At 39.3% G+C, this 12,567-nt stretch overlaps 1 protein-coding gene across 5 annotated transcripts in view; it reads left to right on the forward strand.

Annotated features, from left to right (window-relative positions):
• Nucleotides 1-12,567, forward strand: part of cpne5b (copine Vb) — a 106,855-nt gene that overhangs the window by 82,860 nt on the left and 11,428 nt on the right. For 3 of the 5 annotated variants that reach the window (XM_041033749.1, XM_041033750.1, XM_041033747.1), the window contains 5 exons: nucleotides 1,241-1,345; nucleotides 8,497-8,538; nucleotides 8,707-8,782; nucleotides 10,423-10,476; nucleotides 11,255-11,316. In XM_041033749.1, coding sequence (XP_040889683.1) covers nucleotides 1,241-1,345; nucleotides 8,497-8,538; nucleotides 8,707-8,782; nucleotides 10,423-10,476; nucleotides 11,255-11,316 — 339 coding nt within the window. Of the gene's footprint in view, nucleotides 1-1,240; nucleotides 1,346-5,441; nucleotides 5,457-8,496; nucleotides 8,542-8,667; nucleotides 8,783-10,422; nucleotides 10,477-11,254; nucleotides 11,317-12,567 lie in introns of all 5 variants that reach the window. The other 2 variants (XM_041033751.1, XM_041033748.1) reach the window with 2 other exon arrangements.

A 12,567-nucleotide genomic window follows, 5' to 3' on the forward strand; every position in this document is an offset into this window, starting at 1 on the left:
TGAGACATAGAGGTAAAGTGGAGTATCTGCAATCAAAAGCACTAAATTTGTTGAATTCTGAGCTAGCAAGGTTTTCCATAGTCAATGGTAAAATTAAAAAAAAATATAGAGAGCCTGAATAATCAATTTTGAGACATGAGGGAAAAAAAGCTTTAAAGCACACTATTATAAAGGTTACAGGAATGATACAAAGTGGAAATTAGTGACAAAAACAGACAGAACATTAGAGGATGTATAGTGTAGTAGAGAGAAACTAGAATAATATACAGTGTGAGAGGAGCACTGCAGTGGTTACTGAGGCAGCAACTCCCATGACTATACCTTACATAAATGACTCCAGGAGAGCAAATAGGAAAGACAGACAATTAATATGAAAAGCATTAACGCAGGAGGGGAAAAAAATCAGCATTTTCCATCAACAGGAAAAACACTGTCAGTTTCTGAATCAATTCACGCATAACTCTCTCCCATCTCCACACGCTTTCCCAGAGTGCTGCTCAACCTCCCAAAGGGCTCTACAGTTGCAGCAGCGTCATCCCAATCTTGCTGGGGATGCTTTAGCAAGTGCTTCGTTAGCCGTCTTCTAGCTTTTCTCAGTATTTTTTTTTCATACATAACAGGGTGGGAAATGGATCTGTACAGAAGTGCTAGAAGTATCTGTTGTTGGTGCCAGAGGGAGGTACAAATTAGAGGGCTGTGTGGCTAAAGGACTCACAGTGTTTTAGAAGTCTTGAGGCACTTAGTGGAGCACCAGTAATCCAAGGCCTTGGGTAAAAAAAAAAAAAAAAAGGATGTGCATTGTTGCTTTTCGAGGGGATATTTGGGAGGTATTTGATAGGAATTTATGTGGCTCTGCTCTGCAAAACATTTCCGATATCACAGAAAAGCATTTGCATATTGTTGTCACACTCGTGGTCAAGGGAAAGGATTTAAAAGCCGGACTTGAATATTAAATTGTTCTCTGTGGTCTAAAACACAATATAGCTGGGATACAGGCCAAGCTGTGAACAAAGCTGGGTACAGCCCTATTTAAAGCATCTCTCCTGTCACTGTAGGATTTGAAATTGTCTTTCCTATTGCCTCCCTCTCTTCAGTTGCATGCTCCTCCCTTCATCTGCATATTTATCTCTCTCTCTACAGGCTGGTATAATTGACAAATAGAAATCAATTTTCTTTCTCTGCCTCTTTTTGAACATTTCGTTTCATAACGTCCCTCCTCCTTCTCCTCCTCCTCCTCTAGGTTTACGATCTGCCATAAAACAGAGGTGGTGAAGAACACATTAAACCCAGTGTGGCAGCCTTTCACCATCCCAGTACGAGCGCTCTGCAACGGAGACTACGACAGGTACAATGCATCCTCCCCTTGTTCTGTTCTGCACTTTCTGATCCTGTACCTCCCCCCTATTTCTACCTCACCTCACACAAATTCTGGCACACACACCCTGAATAGTCGATGATCTTGGCCCCATTTACATCCCCTGCCTTCATTGAATTCTGCTGGATTGATCTATTGACTACCTTCAAGGCTCTAATCAAAATCTCCCTGACTGACAGTGTACTGATGACAGCCATTACTACAACCTGAGCATTGATGAGGTTAATAAGCAGAAATCAATACGAGTTCAACATGCTGCAGCATTAAGCCTCGCATTCTTCCCACTGTCACATTATTTCAAAACAGCTGTGTGCTTAGTACATCCCTCACTATTGATCTTTGCTCTAACCTAATCTCCTCTAATCTCCAATGACCACCTTTTGGTGTTCTGGTGTGTAATGTAGACTACCTTTAGCCTTAGTTTTTTAGCATGTTTTCGTATAGGTATCAATCAACCACAACTCCTCTTTATAAGCTATTTTGAAAGCAGAGTGGAAATATTAAAAAGTCAGCCAGAGACAAGCGTTTTGAACCAACTCATGAAGCTAATATCAGCTTAGCTGACTAACTAGCTTCGGCTGATAAAATTTACTCACAGCAGTTGTCATTTCAACAAAATGAGAAGTTGTCTTTGTCAGAGATCGATTGTTTCAAAATGAAACAATAAATTGACGGTAAATCCGTCACTGTTAAACCGTTTATGTGCTATGAAAGAACGGCAACCTTGTCAGGCGTAGAAAGAGCAGATAATGGGGACATGGTTGGACAAACCGTCAGTTGATCCCAAAAAAAATACAGAGAAAATTGATATGATAAATTGTGAATGAATATATGAATGTACAATTCAAAAAGTATTTTGAATAATATACTGTAAAGCGGTCTGTTCATCATCGCTTTGTTTTTTACACTTTGGCCCTGTAAACACAGGAGTACATTACTCGCTAAATATGTAAAATAATGACAGGTTTCTCTTCTGAGCAGACCCATAATTAATGTAGACATGTTGTGTCAGAGGGGATAGGAATTCATTTTTCTCCCAGCTTATCTGCCTGCTTCTAATTTAAAAGACAGTTCTGGGAAGAAAACAAGCTAAATCATGAAGGAGCTGTGAAGGAAGATGAAAAAGGAGTGACAGGCAGATTACTTTTGTGGGGGGAAATATTTCATGTGGCATACTGTATCTTTTTTCTGCCTCTCCTTTGTTCATCTCTCTCTCACTCTCAGAGGTGTCTATCCTGTCTTGTTTGTAAGCAGCCAAACTCTAATTACTGAGAATGCAGAGAACCTGGTGTGTGCTGAGAAAACTGAGATAAATCCCAAACAGACAGACTGACTGACTGACTGATGATGGGGTTGCCTCAAGAAGTGTTTTGATACTTGAGAAATATTAGGTGAAACTGTGTGAGCCAGCCAATCACACATGAACCTAAGAAGAGGTCACTACCCTGTCAGAGCCAATCATACACAAGGGACTGAGCTGGGCATCAAAGGCATTTCCTAAAATGCTCCTGTTCCATGCAAAAATGCGCGAGCACACACACACACACACACACGAGTATGCTGAGAGAGTATAATGAAATGTGACAAGCCACAAGCTGAAACAGCCTGAAATGCTGCAAGTCTTGAAATATCACCAAGACAGCGCTATAAACAGGTTATATACTGGTGCGTGGGTGAGGAATAAACTTTATGTGTCAGTGTTTGCTTGTTTTTTTGTGTCCATATTTCAGTGAGGTGAGAGTGGGAATCACGGCCTCTTTTTTTTTTTTTTTTTAATTATATAGTTCTTCAGACCCACTAATAAATTATTTTTTTTTAACCTCTGTGATGGTACATTATCATCCACGCTGTATTCATGCAACAAACACGGCTCTTAAGGCTGTCAGTGCTTTTGATCCATGTAATTACTGTTTACATCCATCAAGTGAAGGAAAGCTTCCAGTGATGTGAAAAGTGCTAATGTGGTGCCCATAAAAATAAAATAAATAAAAATAAATAAAAATCAGCTGAAGCAGTTCAGACCAACATAGTACATAGTACACAGTACATATGCTCACCATGATGTGAGGGTGCAAAAGACATGACTTAAGACCTTGATTGTTTCCATGGAGACATTTCAAAGTATTTTTCTGAACACGTCTTAATGATATAGATGTTGCCAACTTGTGTAGATTACATAGTTTACATAATATCACAGATATGATTGGCATGCACAGTAAAAATTTTCCTTTACATGTGATGCTTCACACAGCTAATGTTATATTCATATTAAACCCTCAACTGAAAGTCCTCACAAGAAGCAGCCTGTGTCTGTCTAACTTTGCAGACTGTAACAAACAAATCAAAAATTTTCAGCAAAGTCTCTGGAATCTGCAGACGGGACTCTGTAGATTTAGACACTGCAAGGTGAGCAGGGACGTCTGAATATTTGGATTCAGCCAAAAACTTGCTGGTCTCACTTTACATAATTTGAGTTTCCAAACAAATATAGTGAAAATTTTAACCAAACTTTTGTAAAATCAGTAAAAGAAAGAGAGTTAGGCACATTGAGATAAAATTATATACATAAATATACCTCTATACCTCAAACGATGCGGAGACCATGTGGAAAGCATGAAAATACAGCATTTAAATTTGTTTATGTTAATTTGAGGATATCACAGTCTCCTCATCATACAGAGCTGATGTTTTTGTCCGTCGCTGTTTTTAGTCTCTATGGTTTAGCAGAAGCTGCAGTGAATGTTTAAGTCAAATGCTACATGTGCTTCATGATTTATTCACTCAAGTCTGTTTCTGTTACATTTGTCACATTTTATGTTTATTGACACACCGACTTTTCCAACTCAGCTAAGCAAGACAAGTAAAAACATTTTTGTGATGTCTCGACTTTTTTTTTTTATTATTTCTAATGTTTCCATTCAGCATTTGCATTCAAATTGAAAATACTCTATTGGCTTTGCCTCCAAGATTGAGGACTCAGCATTTGATCAAATGGAAAGTGCAAAATTATATGACCCTGAATGGTAAGAGTTACACAGGGTTCAGATTACTTGTATAGGACACATCCCTGTGTTTACTGCTGTTATATCTAGAGGGAGAGCTACTGCCTGTGGCTCCAACTGCTTGTTGTCTGGGTTGGCACTAACTCTACCCTCTCTCGTTTCCAGTCCAGCACATGTTGGAGAAGGCATTGAGGCACCTCTATCTGTTGCCTGAACAAGTATGTCAGTGGATGACCCACTGCTGATTTACTTTGCTCTAATTAGATCAGTGCTTAAGTTTGGACATGTTCCTCTCATTTGATGCACCAAAGGGCAAAAGGAGAAGCTGGAGCGAGTCCAACAAAGGGCACTTAAGATTTCCAAATGGGCCACTCTGCTTCTCTCCCATCTGACATCTCTGAAAGGAACAAAGGAAAACTCAATGTGTGTGCTAAAAGAGATGATGCAAGGCTTTATCTCTTGAACCAGACAAATAAGCACTGGTGTGTGGGAAACTGAAAAATAGTGCTGCACTCTAGTCCTCCTGCTGGAACAAAATGCCATTTACTGCTATGTGGCAGGTAGTGGTGTCAGACACACTCTCTCTCTCTCTCTCTCTCTCTCTCTCTCCCCATATATATATATTTTTTTCTTTAAATTAACCTTTCATTGTGAGAAAAAAGAATCCCAATTATGCCTTTCTGCCCCAAGGTAACATCTATTAGTGCAGCACCTTCTGTAATTCACTAGAAAATGTGTTACAGGAGAAGAGCTGCTTGCTATTTGTCGGTTCTGTTGGTCTTGCAAATACACAGACAAGGATAAAAACACCACCACCTTCCAACTTTGTTGCCTGGCGTCAGGGTGGCGCTTTGATTAGGCAGACCGTCCTTCAAGTGACAGGATCCAGTTGAATCCCCTGACGGCAGCGAGCATCTGAGGTATCCTTGAACAAATCTATCTTTCCAGAGGAATATTCACTGTACATTTTGGCAAAGAAGAGGAAAGTGTACGGAAAGGCAAGCAAAGTAGGGAAAGTAATAAGAGAGAAGTGAGAAAGAGAGAGGAGAAATGAAGGAGAGGAGAATAACAGATAAGAGGCTTCAGAGGCGAGTATACTTGCAGTGTAACAGAAGGAAAAAACAGAAATCCAATATGTCAAAGGCCCTGTTCCAGATGAGTAAGTCATGGAGAACAGGATGGGGGAGTGTGAAACTAGAGGAAAGACATGGAAAGCACTTCCAAGTTGTTGTATATTCTGCTCAATAATCGATGCATGAGGAAATTAAATTCTCACCATCTTTCTATACATACACATCTTTCACACCCCCGTTTCCTATCTGTGGGTGGTACCTAAGGTATATATTTTAATGCTGATAATTCATTGGAAACATCAAAAGAATCAATTCTTCCTCATTAGCATGCTAGCCCTACTCAAACATGGTCTATTTTCATCACTGGCAAAAGATCACAGACAGATCTGTGTAATTGGAGCTGAAGAATTGTTCAGTGTCAAATGCAGTCTCCTTTTTTCCCCCCTCAATTATATGCGCCTCCATTACTGAAGATGAGTCATGTTCATTAAAGATGCCTTTGAATAGTAGCCGAAGATATCGGTGGCAGATTAGTTTTGGAGTGTATATTGTTCTGAGAATTCAAGGGGCCACTCAAGTATCGGCGCTCCCAAGTCCTCTGATGCAGCTGTTAGTTAGGATACAGAGATTTGAAATAAAATGATGGTAAATGCTCAGAGCTGACATGGCAGCTTCCAGGTCCTTTATTCAACTAGCATGGCGTGCACTACAACTGCACCACTTACACCTAGCACTAAATTTCGCTCCTGCATATAAATTGGTCTGGGGAAGGTTGGCTGAATCTTGTCTCTGACTTTTCCTCCTTTTTCTGCTATCTCCTTCTGTATCTGTCCTACCTCTACCCGTTCCCTCGCTTTTTCCACACTGGATAAGAAGCATCGTGTTTCTACCACCTAGGTGACAAGCACATTTTCTCTAGCTCACAGCCTTGAAGATAACCTCAAAAGAACAAACTGTCACCATGGAACGACAGGGGCCAGGTGGCAGGGAGGAAGTTGGGCTTATTTCAGGCATCTTTCAATTCCTCAGTGACAGGAAAGAGTCTCTGATGTGCCGCTTGCTTCTATTTTCTTTGGATCTGGGCTGGTGTCAGTACTTGTGTAAGACGAAGTGGGGAGAGAGGGGAGACATGGGGGTGAGATCAATGTGACTCAGGAATGAAAGTGCCAAAAAAAAAGTTTTTTTTTTTCTTTTTTTCTCTTCACTCTGCAGGGACATTATTTCTGCTGCATTTGCGTAAAATGTCATCAGTGTGTCTTTTTTTTTCTGATGCTTCTTTTGAGTGTTGTAAGTTAACATGTGCTGCAGTTTGCAAGTTAAAAATTTTGGAGGGAGTACTTTATACAAGTTGACTTTTTCTTGTGCGAGATGCCTCATTCAGAAGCCGGCAAGTATCCCAGGTTTAGAACAAAGTGACATCAGTTTTTGGGGGTTCCCAAAGCACCATTTCAAAACACATTTTTTTCTGCTTTTAAGTGAAATGATATCAGGGGACTCCAGTAAAAAAAAAAAGGTTTGTTTAAATCTTTGATTAAGATACCCTCTACCTAATGAATCATTCAATCATTAATACACCAAAACATAATTCTTATCCCCAAAGGACTCAGTTGTGATGAGTCTTGTGTATTTAGCCATGAAAAGACCAAGGTTTTTGCGGTTGACATGAAACGGTAGTAGACACCTTTTGCTGCTGTCTCCTGTCCTTGTTAATTACAAAAGCCTTAATGAACTTAATGAAGCTGTTGCTGAGAAGTCTGGTTATGTTTCCCCCACAGTGTGCCTATAGTGCCTATTCAGACATGAACTAGCTTCCAGAAATGCTCCGACAGTTACATGTAGCCACATGGTTCAAAAGAAACTTTGGGTCTTTTTTTCTTTTCTACAAAAAGAAATTCCTTCTTAAAATTACTTTCTTTAAGACAACATTCTTACATGTACTGTTTTTGCATATAGTGGGTAAATGTCACCGAGGGTTTAAAGGCACCCTGTGAAGTTTTGACTACTTGTGAAAATGGTTTTACAAGTGGTCATGTATTGTAGATCACATCATTGTAGATGAGTATGCACATCATTGCAACATCATTGTTCAGAGTATTTGCTTCCGAAACCACTGTCGTCCTTACTTTCTGATTCTATCCCTGCCTCTAAAATGTAGCATTGCATCTTGCAGAAGAATCAAATTAATAGCTGAGTATGTGCACTACAAATGCACACAAGGAACAAAGGAAACAAAAGGTGGTCGTGATGCACATGCAAATGTGTTGTTCAAAACAAGTATATCAACAACCTTAGTCTGTTTTGTTTTAGTGTCATGCATGCACATAGTGGTGGCAGTAACGTGCCAACAAAGGCAGTTATGAGGAAGACTGCAAGTAAAAAAAGCAGGCTTTGCAAAAGTTTTATGATGAAGGAAACACACTAAACCTCAAAGATACAGACAACTCAGTTTGATGAGAAACACTGAATATACAAGTAACTTTTGTTTGTTTACAAAAAAACTCCAGAGGGCATTTTTAAATGCTGTGCCCTAGAGATCAGTCTGAGGCAGCGGAAGACAGACATTGCCGAGCTACACTTATCTTGTAAAAATGGCTGTAAACTGGTACAATATTAATGTACATCTGTTTCTGTGCTTATTGGTCTTGTGTGCAAGATCCCAAATATTGCCCACTCCGGGCCATTATAGTCTTACAGTCAATATGGAACTCTAAGAGAGAGGAGGACCCAATGTCTCAGATTGCTGAGCTGAAAGGGGTTCACTTAAACTTGCTCTCCAACTTGTCTGAATTACTTCCTTTCTTATGTATGTTTGAGTGAATGAGTGCAAAGCAGTCTGACCAGACAGTCCAAGGATCCTGGAGCTTTTGATCTTACGATTGTAAATGTTAAACCTTCCATGTCAACTGTGAAAATTTCAAATGCTGACGAGAATCTTAGGATATGATCAGGAGCTCCAGAATGAGCTACTGAATGTGTGGAAGATTGTTTGCCAACTAGCATGCTTCTTTAAAATCTAACCTGTGTTGTTGGGGCGTTTTATTTACAGAACAATCAAGGTGGAGGTGTATGACTGGGATCGGGATGGCAGGTGAGTGTGACTCCCAAAACACAACACTACTGGTATTGAACTGAGTGAAATTTTATCGTAAAATTCAGTTAAAGATCATCCTGTCACAAAGTCCCATCGTGTCCTGTTATTTGTACCTGATATTTTTCATTCTCACTGGTGTTTCTCCACCTTTATTCCTTCTCCCAGCCACGACTTCATCGGGGATTTTACGACCAGCTACCGAGAGCTTGCTCGAGGGCAGAGCCAGTTCAATGTGTACGAGGTGAGTAATTCCAGCTTTTCCACAGTTCAATAACGTGTCTGGTGGCTCCTGAGATCTGGATTCCCTGTACGTCGGATATCTTGGATCCCTTTTCTGACACAAGTGACATTTCTATCTCTGACATCACTGCTGCACTGTTTCCCATTAGTCTAGCACATTTCTTTCAATGGATGTCTTCTACTCGTGTAGCAAACAAATGCATTTGCTCAACAGTTACAAAAGAAGTTATTCCATACATTCCTAATTCAATTTTTAAAAGGGCATTTGTATTGTACAGTATTTGTGCATGTCTCCTCACCTCTCCCAAGCAGCTATTTCCTCTGCCCATTTTCTTCTTTTCAAAATGCAAGATTTATTTTGCCACTATAATCACCTGGATGCTGACACACATAGAAACGGAGCTATTAGCAGCAGCGTGAAACTGGATTAATAGCAGAACAATCCAGGGATTTAAAATGATCACAGCTATTTCTCAATACTTCTCATGGGATAGCTTACTGTGTCTCTTAATAGCCTACAATACAGCTCTGTATGCAAATTACAAACACAACTCATTTAAATGTCTTATCCTAGATTCCAAGGTTGACGGGCAAGGTCTGTAAATGACACAAGTGTGTCCTATTGTGTCCTGTTTCTCGAAAATCACTACTTATTTTGTCCAAAACAAAATTTATTTTGTAAACCTGTGGGGAAATATGATAGGGTGTTCTAGTCACCACTGAAAATTAATCCATGTAAAAAAAAAAATGAATACAAAACTGTTGAAAATCAAAATATTACCAAAAAGGAGGACATGCCAATACCCTCATGCCTTTGTGGTTTTGTGGCCTTCAGCTGAAGGACAAATACCTGTCTTTTAGATGTCAGCTCCATTAAACGCTACTCTTGATTCTTCTTTACCTCCCAGTGAGACTGAAAGGCCCTTTAGTTTTTGCATCAGCAGATTGTTCAGTGTGTCAGACAAATTGCCATCCCTCCATGTTAAATTAGGGGCTGTCACTTTCATGCTTAGCAGTTTTAGAGAATCGAGGTAATAAGCTGAGACATCTTTGGTCTCCGGATTGACATTTCTCTCTTGTTTTGGAGCCGATACAATACCGGTGAAGTAAATGTAAGTCTTGCATCTTAAGCCTTCTTCATCCATCGATTCTTTGTAGCCTGAGATTCAGGTTTGAATTTCTAATCTTCTTCTGTTTAACAGTGTGATTGAAGCAGATCTTTAAACAGGATAAAGTCTTTCTATATTAAATATTTATAAATGATCTTTCATGAGCTTCGCTTTCCCATAACAACCATCTGTTACTTCATGCACACACATCTTACTTCATTCCCTGATATTTTTTTCCGTCAGCTGCACGGACAAACACATTGTTCATCCTATCTACGAACTACATATGTCTGCTGGATGGCAGACCGCACCGCCCACATACACGTCTTCATAACATTTGCTGCACCAAATTAGAAAGGAATTATATAGTAAAGCATGGGGTACGAATGTGTGTAAAACAGGGTGAGATAAGTCAGGGAAATTCTGTTTTAACACGTGTAAAAATATATCGTTGCTAGTCAAATTACAGAGAGCTTTATAATTACAGGCTACTAATGCAGATCACATATACCTCTCCTTATTTATTTTCTAGGTTATTAATACCAAGAAGAAAATGAAGAAAAAGAAATATGTCAACTCTGGAACAGTGAGTATGCCTCTGGCAGCTAATCAGGACTGGCACTGTGCCTCTTTTCTGCTCCACAGCTATTTCTCTACAGTTAAATGATTACTTTTATCTAATTGTACTGTAAGTGTTGGCTCCTTCGAAGACGATGCCAATCTGCGCTTTCTATGTTCTGAAAAGAAAAAGAAATAGATTTCCTCATTACTTTTCATATCACAAAACAATTAATTAAAGCTTTATCGATAAAAAGCTTTGGGATAAAAAGACGCTTTGTTGGTTTAGTGGTTTTGAGATTCAGCTACAAGAACATACTCAGCAGTTGTTACTGTGTTTATTTGCATTACCTGTGCACACACTATACTATACTATACTATATGGTACTGTAGGTGATTATGGAAGATGTATACTTTGGATTGTGAAAGGAACTGTATGGAGATAGAGTTAGTAAAGAAAACTGGCAGCAGTAAAGTATGTAAGTGGGACAAAATAAAGGATGAAGGGACTGCAGGACTTGAAGGACATGAGAGATCACAGTGGGCGACACCAACAACTAACTGAGACATGAATTTTCACACAACTTACCCAGCAGTGTGGGGCATCTGCAAGTAATGCATACAAATGCTTCTCATCCCCTCTTCAAATTTGTCCTCTGGCAATGTAACTTAATCAGTCATCAGAAAAGCAGCCAGCTCACATCTTTTTTCCAGACTGAGACTCAAGTGCTAAACCAAGTTGAGATATAAAAGGTTTTTTGGTATTTTCTGTGTTTAATCAAATCTCTCCTCGCCTTTAATTTCAGGTGACCCTGCTCTCATTCTCAGTGGAGTCAGAGTTCACATTCTTGGATTACATCAAAGGAGGGTGAGTGGAAGTGACTGTCTGTCCTATTCAAACTAAATGTTGTGGTTTTACAAAGCATTAAATCCAGCAGTTAAGGAGAGAAATTATGTTTGATTTGGTTGGTTAAATAGGAGGCGCAAAAGGGCAGGAATGTTCATGTCTACCTCTGCAGGATGAGGTCGTAATCATCAGAACATTTCTTCTGAAAACTGAAATTATTCTTTAAAGGATTAATGACACATACAAAACTACTAAAGAAAGTAATCTTGATGATTAATTACTTGTAATGGGAATTCTAAAATCAATATATCTATAGAGTCTTTGTATTAAAATGCATATAATTCTATCCCCTTATCTTCAATGTGTGGCACCACAGTGTAAACTGTTCCATTACAACTTTGATAAACTGATTTATAAGTTCACAGTAGGAGGGGTCTGTGTTATTAAAGTGCCAAATATATTTTAAATGAACTGGCTACAGCTTTACTCTCTTCAAAGATGGTATCAGTCTTTCGACCTCAGCTTAGTTTTAAAGCAGAAGTTTGACATGTAAACATCAAGTATTTCTCAGGTGAGTTGTGCCTTTCAGGAAAGTTGGGCGGTCCTTTGATCTCCACTGTCCCATCACAGTGGGCAGGCTGTCAGGGGCTTTATGGGCTGTGGCAGGACTGACAAGTGTGACAGATTTCATTGACAGCTCCTGGCTTTGGCTGATCTATGATACAATAACCTTAAGGTTTAGTAGCCCCACTTCAAAAATATCATTCTCATCAGTCTGCCCCCTAACATTACTCTGGAAGTTGCTGAATGACACATCAGAGAGTTGGTTCTTGCAAATGTGGAACCTTTTGCTATTAAGAAAATGGATGAAAGTTAGGAAAGTGTGTCACATTAAGTGTCCAGTGCTCTTTGCTGCATGAAAAAGGTGAAGCACTATGTGTAAAAATCTTTTCTACGCTAGCTGTTAAAGCACTTTTCAGTAATATTTGGTGTTACAGCTTTCATAATTTTTCTCACTCTAAAAGTCGTGCAGGACTGGGACAGTTCAGGAGCGAGAACTGAGAGGACGAGATATGCTTGAAATATAATGATAGGGGCCATCTCTCTGCAGTGATTATGGTTCACTGCTCTCATATCAGGTTAATAATTTGAACATTACCTTTTACCAGCCAAGAATTTGAATTAGGATGAAGTGGTGTTGTAAAAGGGAAATGCCAATAAGTTAAGCTAAAATAAGAAAAATGTTGATGAAAAGGTTGATTTTGCCCAAAC

Source organism: Toxotes jaculatrix, chromosome 3 (genome assembly GCF_017976425.1).
Source record: "Toxotes jaculatrix isolate fToxJac2 chromosome 3, fToxJac2.pri, whole genome shotgun sequence".
Lineage (NCBI taxonomy): Eukaryota > Metazoa > Chordata > Actinopteri > Toxotidae > Toxotes > Toxotes jaculatrix.